The 17,362-nt window shown below is 46.1% G+C and overlaps 1 protein-coding gene across 3 annotated transcripts; it reads left to right on the top strand.

Annotated features, from left to right (window-relative positions):
* Window positions 1-2,114: 2,114 nt before the first annotated feature.
* On the top strand, window positions 2,115-7,988 carry NUDT18 (nudix hydrolase 18). Of its 3 annotated transcripts, none has more exons than XM_075858858.1 (4): window positions 2,115-2,392; window positions 4,005-4,162; window positions 5,433-5,646; window positions 6,890-7,988. In XM_075858858.1, the coding sequence occupies exons 2-4, from the start codon at window positions 4,007-4,009 to the stop codon at window positions 7,429-7,431; spliced, it is 912 nt and encodes a 303-aa protein (XP_075714973.1). In that variant the 5' UTR covers window positions 2,115-2,392; window positions 4,005-4,006; the 3' UTR covers window positions 7,432-7,988. The 3 variants fall into 3 exon arrangements, with proteins under 3 accessions (XP_075714973.1, XP_075714972.1, XP_075714974.1); XM_075858857.1 differs by lacking the exon at window positions 2,115-2,392 and adding an exon at window positions 3,194-3,250; XM_075858859.1 differs by lacking the exon at window positions 2,115-2,392 and adding an exon at window positions 3,262-3,423.
* Window positions 7,989-17,362: the final 9,374 nt, after the last annotated feature.

Below are 17,362 nucleotides of genomic sequence, written 5' to 3'. Positions count from 1 at the left end.
ACTCAGTTCTTTTACGTAAGGGGAACATATTCATTACATATTCCCCGGGTTTAACGAGTGCAGTTCCCTGCACTCACATTTCTTGTCCACCAGGCATTCAGTCCTTCTGCCACGGATGCTGGGACAATCATCTCCCATCTCTGTGTACCTGACTCCACTTCAGCTTCCTTTATGGGCTCCACCAACTGAGAAGCACTTGTTAAATACTGGGCATGCCCCTCTCTGGGCTGGATACAGAAGCCAAGACCAGAGCCCTTGAGTTGATGGCACTGCACCGCCTTGCCACACACAGGACCATTTTTCAGTGCTGATGTTGGTACCTGACAGGAAGGTCCTCTGCTGGCCCCCGCTTGACTGGGCTTGTCAGGTTCTGGCTGTACTTGTAAAGGAAGTTCTGAAAGAGTCATCTGTTGACTGGACTTGCCGACTACTGCATAACTTTTGGCTCTCAAACTCTCTGCAGCGGCCACTTTCTTCGGCTTATAGGAACACAGACGTGGCCGTTTCTGGTGAGGGTCAAACCCGTTCCCCTTAACTGGAGCCCTTCCTGGAACAGTAACATCAATAGCCAAGACACCCTTTTCTCCTTCGACTAGCACAAACTCTACCGTCTCTCCCTCTACGAGACTGCCAGGGCACGTGGTCATACCGCTTTGCTTCAGAGCCGTTCGGTGGACAAATACATCTTTATCAGCGACACTCCGGCTTATGAATCCATATCCCCTGTGAGCATTAAACCACTTTACTGCCCCTTGCACACGGACAGCTTACCCTTCTCCCAATGCCTGACTGTCCTTTAAGCTTGCCAGCTGACCAGTTTGTCCCATCAAGCAGTGCCTGGCAGGTGCTCCTGTAACTGTCACGTAGCCTTGAGCAAAAGTCTGTGCTGCTAGCCCCACAGCAAGGTGTTTTTGTTCAATTGGAGCAACATGTTTTCTGTGGCCTTTTAGAGACTGACACCTTCTGGCCAAATGTCCAAGCTGACCACTCCTCCAGCCACTACGAGGGCTGACTGTTTCCTCTCTGGGGTCATGGACCCAACCTCCACTGCTTGTACTTGCCTTTATTAGCTGGGCAATCTCTGCTGCAAGTTCTTCTAGCCAGCCCACAGCATCTTCGGCAAATTTCAGGAACACTGTCACAGGGACTGTGGGTACACTCATGGATGATGCAGGGGTTGACCCATGGAGACGGATCCTGCCGACTACGCCAAGTTATGTAGGGGGTTCTTGATAGACTAACGGATATGACAACCAGTCTTATGATAATGCTTTACTTTGATCCCAAACAATACAACAAGACTTCTTGCTTCAGAGAGAAAATGGTCACTTAACAACTGCGAACTTAGTCCATTGACTTTCTGACCCAGTCTCTTGGTTCTTTCACAGTATTAACTTTATACAGGATATTATCCCCAACAATAAATACAGTCACTTTTCCGTTCGCCACAGTGTCATGAGTTTAAGACTTGACTGAACAGCAATTATAGGTCTGGAACGCCCCAATGCCCTTCTGTCCTTATAGGAGAGTAATACCAATCCCCCCTAGCTCTGCTATCAGTCAGCAATTCACCATGGCAGTCTAGATCATGAGTTCATGAGGAAGGGCGCACTTATCTCCTGTTGTGATTTTCTTTACTGAAGTCCTCCTGATCCAGCTCTCCAATCTCTCTCTCTCTGTGCTAATCCTGTCAGGCTCCTCTCTCACTGACATCCTCTGCACTCCCTCCAATGGCGGCTCCCTTCTCTCCTCAGCATTCCCGCTCTCCTCCTACTCACAGGGTACCCTCCTTGTTCCCCCACATTCCCTCTCTTGTAGGGAGAACCTCCATCCTGCAGCTTCTTGCCAGGCTCAGGCACTGGGAAACCAAACTCTCTCCCTACCAAGCTGCAGCAGTTCTCTCTCACTTCCCTGTGGCACACACACACACCTTCCTGTTTCCTGACAGGCAGCTCTATCTCACTTCCCTGTGGCACGCACGCACACACACACCTTCCTGTTTCCTGCCAGGCAGCTCTATCTCACTTCCCTGTGGCAGGCAGGCACGCACGCACGCACGCACGCACGCACGCACGCACGCACGCACGCACGCACGCACGCACGCACGCACACACGCACACACACACCTTCCTGTTTCCTCCAGGCAGCTCTATCTCTATCTCACTCATACTGCAGTGACCCCTAGTGGCTTCACCTAACATGGCAGGCAGGCATGCAACTGATAACACATAGGTGTAAACATCACCTCACACAGGAGGGAACGCAGAACGCAGGTACCAACAAACATGAAGGCTACACTGGCAGACAGTTCAATTTAAAGGGGCAGCATCACCCGCTTACATGATGATGAACTGGTCCTGGGTCCCTGCTGGAACCTCAAAATGACATCAAGGTCAGTGTTTTGTGTGGTAGCCAAGTTCAAGGTCCTCAGGCGCGTCCAATATGTCACTGTGTGTGGCAGTATGCGCTTCTATAACGGAGCGCAGTCTGAAATACGAATACAATGTGTTCCTCCATGTAGAGCACAGCTAAAAAAAATTTTTTTCAATACCGTAAATGCTACTGAACTATAGGCGCTATTTACGCCTTATTTTGCAAACAGAAAAGTGGTAAAAAGTTGCAGCTGGGAGGCTATCCCGCCAGGGCTGTAACTATAAAGGGAAACTGTCACTAGGGCAGACCCCTATGATAAAAAGAAGGCTCCTGCACCATGGGAGCATGAAACCGCATGTACACAGGTTATTCCATACGACCCCTATAGGGTAATCAGATCTCACATCTAATTGGTTGCTATTTCACTCAGCTTTTCCAGTATCCTGAATGGCATGTAAGCCTTTTTATTCAGCTGTATGACAGGTATGAAAAATGTAAGCTATGAAAAAATTCAGGAGTCTGTAGAAGCTGGATGATCACCCCCGTGGGAGCATTAGTAACTGCTCATTTAGTTCTTACCTAGTTTTCCATTAACAGATATAACTGGTTTCGCCTTGTATTTACTGGCGTTTTTTTCTCCTTATATTTAGTAAATGAAAAGTCTAATTTTACATGTAAAGTCCAATAGAATAAAATACACATGCAATTTTCCATTCAGTTATGCAGTTTCTACACAAGTTCATGTCTCTTTAAACTAAGCCACGCCCACTAGTGTGGACATTTAGCAACAGCCAATCAAATGAAAAGTCTAAGTCAGCAGCAACCAATGGGTGCAGGGAGCAGCCCGGCCCAGTACTTCCGGGTTTGGTAAGATGAGGTTAGAGAATGAGACAGCTGAGACGTGAATGAGACAGTCGGGTGTGACTGCTGAGAGCTCTGTGCTGGATCCGCAGTGGCCAGAGGAGAGTCCACATCATTCATATAAGCCTCATTAGAGGGGTCGTCTGCAACCTGTGGCTCTCCTGCTGTTGTGAAACTACAACTCTCAACGTGGGCGTGCTTTCCTAGACATTAAATGGCAACCACCAACAGCGGACGGTCACCCAACTTTCCCAGACTCCTGAATGGCAGATCTGCCTACTTTTACAGCCATTTATAAGCACAGGATGTATCATCGCATAGGCAGATGAGCCATTCAAGTGTGTAGAAAAGCTGGGAGTGGTAGTCACATCGGGTGCCTACCCTACTACATTGGACAGTTATGTAAAGCTGATGACAATCTATTATATATGTGCACAGTTAGACCCGCCGGATGACCATTCTATAGAAGGCAGAGGATTTGTCATTGTTTGTGGAGGGGAGAAGCGGCGCCATGGTGTTGGAAGCCGCTTATCTCTTCATCCTCTCTGTGGCCGATCTTCTTAGCTATTGATGCTGCACTATTTTGACTGACAGCTTGCTAATGTGTATAGGCGCGACAAAACGGGTCCTCTGATCAGCATCCCCCTCTTTTACCCAGAGCAGCCAATCACAGACAAGCGGAGAGTCCCACCGCTCAGGACTGTATTAGTAGAGTCCTTTACTCCCTGGAATATGGGTATCCCAAGTGACGCGTTCTTCATGTGTTTCAGACATGTCTTCTAGTCTGGAGGAAGAGCTGAGGACTCTCTTAGATGGAGGGGCTGTTCCGCTACCAGATAAATATGACGTGGCCCCCGAGAGCCCACAGCCCCGGAAACTGAGGCACAATGTATGTTATATTGTCATGGGGATTCTACTGAATGAGCAGGTGAGAACATGACTTCTGGGGACTGTACGGCACACACAGAGTTAAAGGGGTTCAAATGGATTTAGAAAACCCCTATAAAAGATCTCTACACCACAAACGTCCACATTGTCATATATACCCATATACACTTAGGCCCCATGCGCACGACATTACGGATAATCTGAGCACCCGTTCATTTCTATAGGCCACGGTCACCTTATATTTACGGATGTGTATCCGGGCGGTAGAAATGATCTGCAAAATATAGAACATGTCCTATTCTTGTCCGCAATGGACTTGCCCATAGAAGTCTATGGGTTTGGGCAAAATTGCGGACGGCTACGGATGTGCATCCGTAATTGCGGAAGTGTTGCTATGCGACGGTAAGGCATTCCACAAGGAAATGGCGCCTGAACGATCATGTGACCTTTTCAAGGGGTTGGGTCACGTTAGTGACATCATGTGTAGCCTCCCTTTTTTGTGAATCCAGAAATACGTATGTACTCCTGACCGTATTTGCGGACAGCGTGCCAGATATGCGGATGACTACGGATCTGTATTTGCGGTCAGAAAAAGTCACTACAATCGTGTGCATGGGGCCTAGGGGTACGTTCACACAGAGTTTCTTGGCACTGATTTCAACGCGGAAACCGCACCAAAAAACGGGCAAAAACCGCCTCCCATTCATTTAAATGTGTGGAAAACAAACCAGTAGTGGGAAAAAGAAGCGTCATGCCCTTTCTTCAGGCGTTTTCGTCTCTGACCTTCCATAGAAGGCAGAGAAAGAGGTCTTCGTGGCGTTTTTTTGCCCGCAGCGCTCAATGGCCGCGGGAAAAAAATGCAGCAAAAGACGCAGCAAGGCTCAAGGGGGAGATTTATCAGGACTGGTGTCTCATACGCCTGTCTTAATAAACAATTCGTTTAAGTAAGATGCAAATACCTCTTAATAAATGTGTCGCATCTTTCGTGGCGATTGTGGAGTAACGACCGCAGCCATTTGCTATCCATCACCCCATCAGAAATAAAGTAAAAAAAATGTATACTCGCCTCCCCTCTTCTTCCCCTCCGGGTCCCCTCGTACAAGGCCTGGACGCCGAGCAGCGACTTATATGTGACCCTGCCCGGCCTCCGTACATAATATGACCTCGTATATTAAGCAGAGTGGGAAGCGACTACCAAGGGGGATCTCACTTTGAAGGAATTGGTTTGTCCGTGTCATATATGGATTGCCCATAGGTTTTAGTTATAGCCATAAAATAAGCCCCCCTTAAACTCTCGAAATGTTTTCCAGGATGAGGTGCTGATGATGCAGGAGGCCAAGGCGGAGTGCCGGGGGAGCTGGTACCTTCCCGCCGGGCGGCTGGAGAGAGAGGAGAGCCTGGCGGAAGGTCTGTGCAGGGAGGTCACAGAGGAGACGGGACTTCTGTGCCAGCCCCTCACCCTGCTGGTTGTGGAAGAGAGAGGTGCAGCCTGGGTACGATTTGTATTCCTTGCTCAGGAAACGGGTACGTAGAATTTTAGGGTTTTACGCCTCGAATTCCGCCTGAAAAAACGCCCCTAATACGCCTACAAACATCTGCCCATCACTTCCAATGGGTTTTACAGTGTTCTGTTCCCACGACGTGTTATTTTACGCGTTGCTGTCAAAATACGGCGCGTAAAAAGACGCCCACGAAAAAGAAGTGTGTGTCACTTCTTGGGACGTTTTTCATTGACTCCATTGAAAAACGGCTCCAATAACGTCCGTAAAATATGCGTAGTAAACAAAAACGTCTGAAAATCAGAAGCTGTTTTCGCCTGTCAGGCTCCTCTCTCACTGACATCCTCTGCACTCCCTCCAATGGCGGCTCCCTTCTCTCCTCAGCATTCCCGCTCTCCTCCTACTCACAGGGTACCCTCCTTGTTCCCCCACATTCCCTCTCTTGTAGGGAGAACCTCCATCCTGCAGCTTCTTGCCAGGCTCAGGCACTGGGAAACCAAACCCTCTCCCTACCAAGCTGCAGTTTGGTCACTGCGTGTGAACATACCCTCACAGTCAACGAGGTGTATCAAAAGGGGACCTGTCTCCGGGACACCTTTAAATACGAGCAACTGTAAAATAGGCGTGAGCTGATCTGTGTATTTACTTATTATACAGCATCCCTCGCCCACCCCATATTGAAGTGCCAGGTGGTCCCAGATGCCAAGTCTACAAAAATCCCATGATCCCTTGGTGCTTCCACAGGGGACAGTGTGGGCTCAGTGAGATTCATCGAACACCCACTACTTTCGGGAATCCTCGCAGGAGACCTAATGATAGCTTCTCTTTAAAGACCATCTGCCCCCTGACAGTGCTCTATGTTATAGGGCATCAGAAGATTAGTGGGCCGAAAGACATCACATGCCAATAAGGTCGCATGTGCCCCCTCAGTACTTCTAGTGATTGCTCTCTCGGGCTGCTCAGACTCATTCATTTTTAAAAGAGTCTGAGCCGTCCTAAGGAACAGACATGCGAGTCCCTTTGGTCACTAAGAAGCGCTCCCATGACCTGCTTTGTAACTGCTCAGGGGGCTGGGGCACGACAGATGCTCTGTAACACAATACAAGGTCCACATACTGTATGTAACCCATAATAACCAGTTTAATTTAGGAAACTTCTGGTGGGGGAGGGGAAGAGGCCATTGGCAATGTATAAATACCCTTGAAAGTCTTAAACATGCTTCTTGTCGGTTGGACAATCCTGAGTGATACTGATAAATTTCTTTGCAGGTGGCGCTCTAAAATCTACTGCCTCAGCAGACAAGGAATCTCTCCAGGCCTCGTGGTGGGACACAGTGTCACCCCTGCCCTTGCGTTGCAGGGACATTCTTCCTCTCATCAAGCTTGCCCTCGAGTACCGCCGCCTGCCCTCGCATCCATCTATCCTTCCACAATTGTGCCCATCGCCCTTTCTTGTCCTACGTCTACTTCTCATTTGTAGGTGTTCCGGAGAGTTGCAGATCCTCCAGAGCTCCACTGGACCTGTCCATCTCCCTACCATTGTTTGCACTGCACGTATCAGTAGTATTCTCACTCCATTGCTTCATCTGCTACAAGATCCTCCTCAGTCATACGGTATCTTAGGAGTTCAGCATCAAGGTGGGGATAATGCAGATGGAGCGTGTTTTAATGTCATGGGGGTATTTCATGGCCCTGAACCACCCATGGTCCAAACAGGTGGTCTCAGCTGGGCCGCAGTTCAGGACGAAGAGCTGAAGAGCCGACTGGAACTAGCATTGAAGAAGAACATCCTGCTGCCTTTATATAGCTGAGTCCCTGATATCTTCTCATATACGCAGAGTAGGAATCCAGCCAAATCACATATCTTTTCTCTGATGTCCATATGAACAAGGCCGGTTGACATCATATGTAAAATGTGGGTCACACCTGATCTATAGCTCTGGAAAATAATTCTGTTTACCATAGAAAAAAGGGAATTATTTTATATGTATTATGAGTTGTGTTGTTCCTCTGTTATTCCTCCTGGAAATGTATAAATAGTGAAAACTTGTATTTACCATCCCTCTTGTCAATAACGTGTGTTCCTACGCAGTTCGATTGGACAGCGGCACTGTGTGTAGGGAAACACCACAATGACAAGGGGAATGGTAACACCCAGTTATCAATTTAGTTCTACATTTCCAGGAGGCACAACAGACTTTATTCATACATTTCCAGTTTTATGAAAATACGTTCCAGAATTGGAATTTTATGGGGAATACACGTCAGGATTGCGGACAGGTTCTCTTTAATATTGTAGTGTTCGGACATTTGATCAATTAAAGGGCCGGCGTGATAAATAAAATACAATTTATAGTGATCTATCTTGGCTTTGCTATGGGAAACACATTTATTTGCAGTTGCCTCAGTATATTGAGATCTATGCCTACACTGTAAACACATTCACGTATGTGATGCCAGGTTAATGTTTTTATATAGACGTGTATGAAGTATATAAGAAGCCTGTAAACAACATACGGGTGTATATGGAGATGTCTATTGTTTTTTATTTATAAGGGATGATTATAATGAATAACACATACTGGCAATGGTCACTTGCAGCAGAAAAATCACCAATGTATATGGGCTTATCAGTGAAAATGTACCCTACGTTGTTAGGTAATGGGGTGAAATTCACCGTAAACATCCAGACCAGAACGAGCACGCTGCAGATATGTGGCGATTGCCGGGCGGAAAATATTCATCCCCATGATTTAAATCTGATCCACTTGCCGGCACCAGTCTCCGCTGCGGATTTTCCGCCCACAAATGCAGCCAGAAAGTCTGCAATAAATCTGCTAAGTGTGCACAGGGTCTTACCGCTCAATATCTTCTCTCAATGTGGATTATAAACTTTTATCAATGATTTCTATCAAGCAGATTACAACGTTTCCTACCAAATCTTCTCACGCAGCTATGCGGGCAATGACATTTACTGACGTACCTAGGAGTTACTGGCGAAGCTCTACCATGCAAACATGCAAATTTCACTAAATCACTTGGAGGATCTCAACTGGGCGCAACTTCAACTTGTCCTTTAAAAAGGGCCCCGCAAATCGCGATAAGGGGATAGCCCTTTTGTACCGATTTAATATACTACCCCTCTATTTGCAGCCTAAGGGTATGTGCACGCGGGACGGATCCGCTGCGGATTTTCCGCAACAGATTTCATTGTGAAAAATCCGCAGTGTATTACAGTAGCAGCAATGGAGGGAAGAAATCTCTTCCACACTGCAGGAAAAATCAGTGGAGAAAATGCATGAATTGACCTGCGGTGCATTTTCTTTTAATCGGCAGCACGTCAATTTATGGGCTGAATTGTTGCAGTTTTGTTGCGGTTTTAGGTAAAAGTCTCATCAAATAGCAAATGTTGCCATTTTTGCGGCGAAAGAGCTGCGATTCTGCCGCAAAAATCACAAATCTGAAAAACATAAAAATCTTTTTCTTCTCTTAATTGAATAAATAAAAGTCTATACTTACTCCCGTGGCGTTGTTATAGCGACGGCTCCTTATTCCCCCCGGCTGTTCTCCGCACAGCCCGGCCTCCTGGGATGATGTTTCACGGCAGAGTCATCACAGGAGGCCGGGCAACCCAGAGATTATCTCAAATATTATATTCTCCCGTGTCCTTAGGGAAGAACCAAAGCCACACGTCCTCTTCTCCTCCCCACTCTTCCCACTTTCTTTCTACGTGGCCTGCTCGACCGTCAAGCTTGGACATAGACTAGGATTATACAAAAGAAAACGCTAAAATACCATTACAATATTTCGATCACTGTCTCCTTCGGTGAGACATCTCGGATACATCATTTCCTAGCCTAATATTCCCGTCAACTATTGTTCTTTTCCTACCTGAGAAAAAGGTTTAAAAGACTCTAAGATTAATATACACGGCTGATTTCTGGGCCACATATTCATCCTCACACCTCTCGTCTTCTCCCCTTTGTTATGTTAATTTAAAGGTTATTGAAAATGTTTATTAGAAACATTTTGGAAGTGGGGGTGGAGGGGAAGAGCTTATACATTTCCTGGGACGAAGCTAAAGACTGCAAAACATTTTTTTTCAATAACTGCTCGAAGGTTTCCATCACTGCAATAGACTTTGTATAGAGCGGCCGGGTGCATGCTCGGCCACCGCTCATTTCAACTGCTTCCAGAGAGCGGTCTCGATGCTGGGGGAGAACACAGGACTCCCCTTCCGGCTATCAGTGGGGGTCCCATTGGTCAGACCCCCACTGATCTACCATACCCCTTTAAAAAAAAACCTCATGATAATCTAATAGTATACCAGATATAGAACAACTTACTGTTGGGGGCGTGGCCTGGTAATGGCGCCGAGCGGACGTGTGGACTGAGAGCTCCGCTACAGACTTCATCCCAGCACGCTCTTTAGCATGAGAAGGCAGAGGCAAACGGCACCCTGATGAGCAGGAGAACACATAGGCATACAGGCACACTGTCCAGATCACAATCGAGGGCACTTACCGGAGGCATTCACAGGTATTTTGGCGACACTGAGGGGAGAGAAATCCAAGATGGCGCCGCCGGGCCCTGACCGCCGGACCAGGGGAAATGGAAGCACAGTACAGGACGCTTCCCCTACAGCCCCCCCCCCCCCCCTCTCCAGCCCAAACCTCCTCTCCTAGCCCCTCTTCACCTCAGAATACTACAGGCCTAACCACGCAAATGCCTGCGATAGATATGATCTCCGTTCCAGGGAATATGCTTATGGAGCTAAAACAACAACTTGCTGCAGTTCCAACAAAGGGGGACATGGAAGCTTATGTGAGCAGACTGGAGACCACGTACAAATCCGAGATATAGGCGCTGACATGCAACCTTTCTCAGCTTACAGACCAGGTACAGCGCATGGATGGAGATATTACAGCGACATCTCAGGCACAAGCATCTCACCAGTCGACACTGGAACAACATACTCAGCAAATCCATATGCTGTTTAATATCGCTGAAGACCATGAAAACCGCAACCGTCGGAATAACTTGCGTGTACGTGGCCTGCCGGAGACATATAGCACTACCTCTATAGTTCCTACCCTGAAGGGCCTATTCAACTCTCTCCTGGGACGTGAGCCTGAATCTGCTCTGGAAATTGATAGAGCACACCGCACTCTGGGTCCTAGAAACGCAGACCCTGATAGGCCGAGAGATATCTTGTGCCGGATTCACTATTTCACGCTGAAGGAAGAAATATTACGTAAAGCCAGAGATAAAGGCGATATCTTGTGGGAGGAGACGAAACTACAACTCTTATCTGATCTCTCCAAAATGACTTTGGATAAGCGCCGAAACCTGCGTCCTTTATTGGATGTTCTGCGGGAGCATGGGATTCCATATTCTTGGGGATATCCGTTCCAGCTTCAAGTGAGGAAAGATGGCGTTCTCTTCGTCCGGGAACTAGCCGACATCCCAGAGTTCTGTGAGGCGTTAGACATCCCAAGAGTCTCCATATTGGACTGGCCCTCAATTCCGTTACTTCCCCAAAGAGCGCACCAAGGACGTCGCGGTAGATCTCCAGCCATTCGTGGACGGCGTCAGGAGCGACGACAGATGGAACCGGTCCCAGAAAATTAAGTGGTGGTCGCGAGTTTATATACTCACCCGCATGTAGCATACTTATAAGGCTTTTCCGGCTTTGACACGGAACTCTCATGATTATATGTTTGTATTCTATACATTTTGCAGGGACACAGGTTGAGGGTTCATGATGTTTTCTAAAGAATCTAGAATGACTACCTTGACGCGATATGGTTTTACATAACTGTGCTCTGGTTAGAGATAGACGAGGTCCATTAGCACTTTACATAAATGCTTTACTTTAATGGTGTACTGTTCCACTATATGCCTCTGAATGTATATATGAGGTCCCTCACCATCTTGTATATCATATCAAATTGCCTTAGATACTACCGCATAACGGGTGTTCTCCATAGCTCCTTTTGGTGCTATACTGTTCTCTTGATACTTATTCCTATTGTATTATTTCATGTTGCTCTTTCTGCTATATTTTCTCAGTAACAGTGCTGGGGTGATAGTCTAGCGTTCGCTGGGTTCCTGACTAGTCACTCTTCCACTTAGGGATTCACTGGTTCGCCAGTGTTACTTTGTTTGTAATATCTCTCTGATTTAGTCATCAGAGAGTGGGTTTTCACCCTTAGGGTATGTTCACACGGCCTATTTACGGACGTAATTCGGGCGTTTTTGCCCCGAATTACGTCTGAAAATAGCGCCTCAATAGCGCTGACAAACATCTGCCCATTGAAAGCAATGGGCAGACGTTTGTTCACACGCGGCGTAATTTACGCGCCGCTGTCAAATGATGGCGCGTAAATAGACGCCCGCGTAGAAGAAGTGACCTGTCACTTCTTTGGCCGTAATTGGAGCCGTTATTCATTGACTTCAATGAATAGCAGCGCCAATTACGTCCGTAATGGACGCGGCGTTCAAGCGCCTGCACATGCCGTTACGGCTGAAATTACGGGGATGTTTTCAGGCTGAAACATCCCCGTAATTTCAGCCGTAACGGACGCCCTCGTGTGAACATACCCTTATTCCTTACTTCATCTCCGAAGTTCGTTTTATTTTTTATTTTTATTTCAATTTCTCCTATACCTAACCTTATCCCCCCTCTTCCCCTCTCCCTGCCTTCTTAGTGTGAGGGGATGACCTCCCTAAAGATGTGCACCCTGAATGTAAGGGGATTTAACCCCTTAATGACCAGCCTATTTTGGACCTTAATGACCAAGCTATTTTTTACGTTTTTCAATCGTTGCATTCCAAGAGCTATAACTCTTTCATTTTTGCGTCGACATAGCTGTATAAGGTCTTGTTTTTTGCGGGACAAGTTGTATTTTTTAATAGCACCATTTTGAGGTACATATTATTTATTGATTAAAGAGGCTCTGTCACCAGATTTTGCAGCCCCTATCTGCTATTGCAGCAGATAGGCGCTGCAATGTAGATTACAGTAACGTTTTTATTTTTAAAAAACAAGCATTTTTGGCCAAGTTATGACCATTTTTGTAGTTATGCAAATGAGGCTTGCAAAAGTCCAAGTGGGTGTGTTTAAAAGTAAAAGTCCAAGTGGGCGTGTATTATGTGCGTACATCGGGGCGTGTTTACTACTTTTACTAGCTGGGCGTTCTGATGAGAAGTATCATCCACTTCTCTTCAGAACGCCCAGCTTCTGGCAGATCACGCTGTGACGTCACTCACAGGTCCTGCATCGTGTCAGACGAGCGAGGACACCGACACCAGAGGCTACAGTTGATTCTGCAGCAGCATCAGCGTTTGCAGGTAAGTCCATGTAGCTACTTACCTGCAAACGCCGATGCTGCTGCAGAATCATCTGTAGCCTCTGGTGCCGATGTGTCCTCGCTCGTCTGACACGATGCAGGACCTGTGAGTGACGTCACAGCGTGATCTCTCGAGAACACGCTGTGACTGCACTGCCAGAAGCTGGGCGTTCTGAAGAGAAGTGGATGATACTTCTATACACAACGCCCAGCTAGTAAAAGTAGTAAAAACGCCCCGATGTACACACATAATACACGCCCAGTTGGACTTTTACTTTTATACACGCCCAGTTGGACTTTTGCAAGCCTCATTTGCATAACTACAAAAATGGTCATAACTTGGCCAAAAATGCTCGTTTTTTAAAAATAAAAACGTTGCTGTAATCTACATTGCAGCGCCGATCTACTGCAATAGCAGATAGGGGTTGCAAAATCTGGTGACAGAGCCTCTTTAACTTTTATTAACTTTTTTTTGGGGGGGGAATAGAAAAAAATCTGAAATTTCGCCACTCTTTTTTGCGTCCTAAATCTACGCCATTTACCGTGTGGTATAAATAACACAATAACTTCATTCAGCGGGTTGTTACGATTGCAACGATACCAAATTTGTATCGTTTTTGTATGTTTTACTACTTTTACACAGTAAAAACGCTTTTTTTCTAAATTATTTGTTTTTGTGTCTCCATATTTGAAGAGCCGTAACGTTTTAATTTTTTCGCCGATGCGGTTGTATGAGGGCTTTTTTTTTGCGGGAAGACTTGTAGTTTTTATTGGTACCATTTTGGAGTAGATGCGACTTTTTGATCACTTTTTATCACATTTTTTTAAAGTCAGTATTCACAGAAAACAGCAATTTTTCCATAGTTTTTTATAAAAAAATTTACGGCGTTCACCGTGCGGGTTAAATAATGTAATAGATTTATAGTCGGGGTCGTTACAGACGCGGCGATACCAAATATGTGTAACTTTTTAACTTTATTTTGTTTTTATAATAGTAAAGCATTTTGTAAGGGGAAAAGCTGGGTTTTTCATTTTTTTTCACATTTTTTTTAAAATTAACTTTGTTAAACTTTTTTACTAGTCCCACTAGGGGACTATAATATGCGATTCTGCGATCGCATTTATAATACACTGCAATACTTTTGTATTGCAGTGTATTATGCCTGTCCGTTTAAAACGGACAGGCATCTGCTAGGTCATGCCAGAGGCATGACCTAGCAGGCATACACTACAGGCAGACCTGGGGGCCTTTATTAGACCCCCGGCTGCCATTACAGACACAGACACTCGGCGATCGTATCGCCGGGTGTCGGTGGGAAAGAGAGGGAGCTCCCTCCCTCTCTCCAAAACCACTCAGATGCGGTGCTCGCTATTGAGCACCGCATCTGAGGGGTTAAACGTGTGAGATCGATACTAATATCGATCTCACCCGGCAGAGCAGGGACGCTCCCAGCCCTCAGCTGCCTCTGGCAGCTGAGAGCAGGGAGATTTGACAGCTCCCTGCTCTGTAAACTTATTCCGATGCCGTGACGTAAAGAGTCTATGGCATCGGAATAAGGCCCGTTAGTGACCGACGTAGAAACACGATGGGCCGGTCACTAACGGGTTAATACTCCTAGTGTTTGACAGATATCTTGACTCATCGTCCGGTAAAAGCTCGGTACCTAGGTCACATTTGTCAGCCTTATCATCCACATTACATGCAATGCAGTTGGTTGATGTTTGGCGCACGCTCCACCCGCAAACCAAAGATTACACCTATTTTTCTGTGTTACATAATTCATACAGTAGAATTGATATGTTCCTTCTCAGTCACCATCTCCTCACGTGGAAACCCACCACAATGATTGGGAACGTACTATGGTAAGATCACGCTCCGGTGTATCTGATTTTAGACATTCCGGATAAGCCAAAACATTTTAAGAATTGGAAGCTGAATGACAACCTCCTAAACGACACAGTCTGTATGACCGCAATGAAGAACTCTATTCAGTCCTTCATTCTTAATCATACAGCTGACACAACAGCCCTACCACTGCAATGGGAGGCGTTGAAATGTGTGTTAAGAGGAGTTCTCATTCAACATGGGTCACGCCTGAAAAGGGAGAAAGGAGCCCAAATGACTAAATTATTAGATAAGATTCACGTCCTTGAAACCCAACATAAACGCACGCAACTCCTCACTACACTATCAGAGCTCGGCCTAGTAAGGAACCAACTCAGGGAACTGCTTGACCAAGCTTACACTAGGTACAGAGACAGGAATCGGAAGTACTTTTATGAACTCGCTGACAAATGTGGACGACCTCTCGCAAGGGCGCTGCATCCCAGATCACAGGCTGCTTATATCCCTAAATTACACACAGCATCAGGGCAGGTGGTTTCTGATCCCAAGGACATCACTATGGGTTTTCAACAATACTATTCTTCCCTATACAACATTAAGGTTAGCTTAAATGACATTCCGGTGGAAACATTACAGTCCAAAATAGATGAGTACTTGAACGAGACTCCGGTCCCTACTCTTTCCCATGCAGACTCTGATATGTTGGAGTCCGATTTCACAGAGGACGAAGTGCTGCAAGCTTTTAAGGATTCTCCATTGGGAAAGAGTCCGGGACCTGATGGTTTCAATAACAAATTTTACAAAACATTCCAGGAGTTTCTAATTCCCTTTTTAACAAGGTTTTTCAACTCCATCACTCCAACATGCGGCTTCGCCCAACAGTCGCTTGAGGCACACATCACATTGCTACCAAAACCGGGGAAAGATCCTACGTCTTGCCCTAACTTCCGCCCGATTTCACTGATCAACGTAGATGTCAAATTATTTGCATCACGCATGTCTCCTATCTTACCGTCTCTCATCCATGATGATCAGGTGGGATTCGTTACGGGACGAGAGGCAAGAGACAATACAAACAAGACCATCCTTCTCATGTCTTATGTACAACGACAACAGATTCCTACATGCCTGCTCTCTCTGGACGCCGAAAAGGCGTTTGACAGGGTAAGTTGGCAATTCCTTGGGAGGGCATTGTCACAAATCGGTTTGGGTAACAATATGCTTGGAAAAATAATGTCTTTATATACAAAACCTACAGCCAGGGTGCGCGTGAATGGGCTATTATCAGATCCACTGCACATTTCAAATGGTACCAGACAGGGATGCCCGTTATCCCCTATCTTATACGTGCTCACCATGGAACATTTGGCTAGTGCATTGCGGAAAAACTCTTCCATAAAAGGAATAAACGTGAGATCAATGCATACCAATCTTGCCTTATATGCAGATGACCTCCTCTTGTATGTAACTGAACCTATTGTGACTTTGCCATCCATCCTTAAGGAATTCGAACGTTTTAGTCAGCTCAGCAATTTCAAAGTCAACTACTCTAAAACTGAAGCTTTAAATGTTTCCCTCAGCAGTGAGTTGGTTGAACACTTAAAACAAAACTTCCCATTCAAATGGCAGCAAGAATCTCTAAAGTATCTGGGAATCAATATTCCAACGAATTTGACAGAGTTGTTCGGTCTGAACTACACCTCTCTATTGCATCGCACACTGAAAGATGTGGAGCAGTACTCCTCGGCTCGCCTTTCTTGGTTTGGCCGAATCAATGCGGTAAAAATGGACATTTTGCCTAGATTTTTATATCTATTTCAGACGGTTCCGATTCTGGCAACTCAACCCTACTTCCGTCAGTTACATAGAAGCATAAATAAATTTATTTGGGGACCTAAAAAACCCTGAATAAGCCTGAAAGTGCTCTGCAAACCAAAATCGGAGGGAGGGGCGGGGCTACCAGATTTTAAAAAATACCACTCTGCAGCATTGTTGATGAGAATCGCTGACTGGTTTAGATCATCTACTCACAAACAATGGGTCCGCTTGGAATTTGAAATTTCCCCTTTGCGACTAACATCTCTCCCTTGGACGGCCAAACAGCTCAGAAATACCTCCATGCTACCATTGTTAACTCAAAATTTTTTAGTGGCTTGGGATAGGGATGCGGCGGCGCTTAAATTAACCCATTGTCCTGGTCCTTTTACTCCTTTATTTGACAATCCAGACTTTACACCGGCAGTGGGAGTCGAGGAATTTCTTTCTTGGAAGAAGCAGGACAATGTCAGACTAGCTTCTACACTTACTGACACTCATGAGCTCCCCACTTTACTGTCCTTGAGGGAATCGTGTCCTCACAAAAGACTATCTTGGATGGAGTATCTACAGCTTAGGGCATACATTTCCTCTTTCCCAGACAATGAGGCTATCACCTTAGACAAAACAGCATTGGAAGTCTTTCTACTGATACCCTCTATACCGACCAAACTGTTATCAACAATGCATGTCTTTCTACGTGACTGCTCTGAGCTGTCTCAACTTAGA

The sequence above is a fragment of the Rhinoderma darwinii genome, chromosome 3 (genome assembly GCF_050947455.1).
Source record: "Rhinoderma darwinii isolate aRhiDar2 chromosome 3, aRhiDar2.hap1, whole genome shotgun sequence".
In the NCBI taxonomy this organism is placed as follows: Eukaryota; Metazoa; Chordata; class Amphibia; order Anura; family Rhinodermatidae; genus Rhinoderma; species Rhinoderma darwinii.
This window is presented reverse-complemented; position numbering and strand designations above follow the sequence as displayed.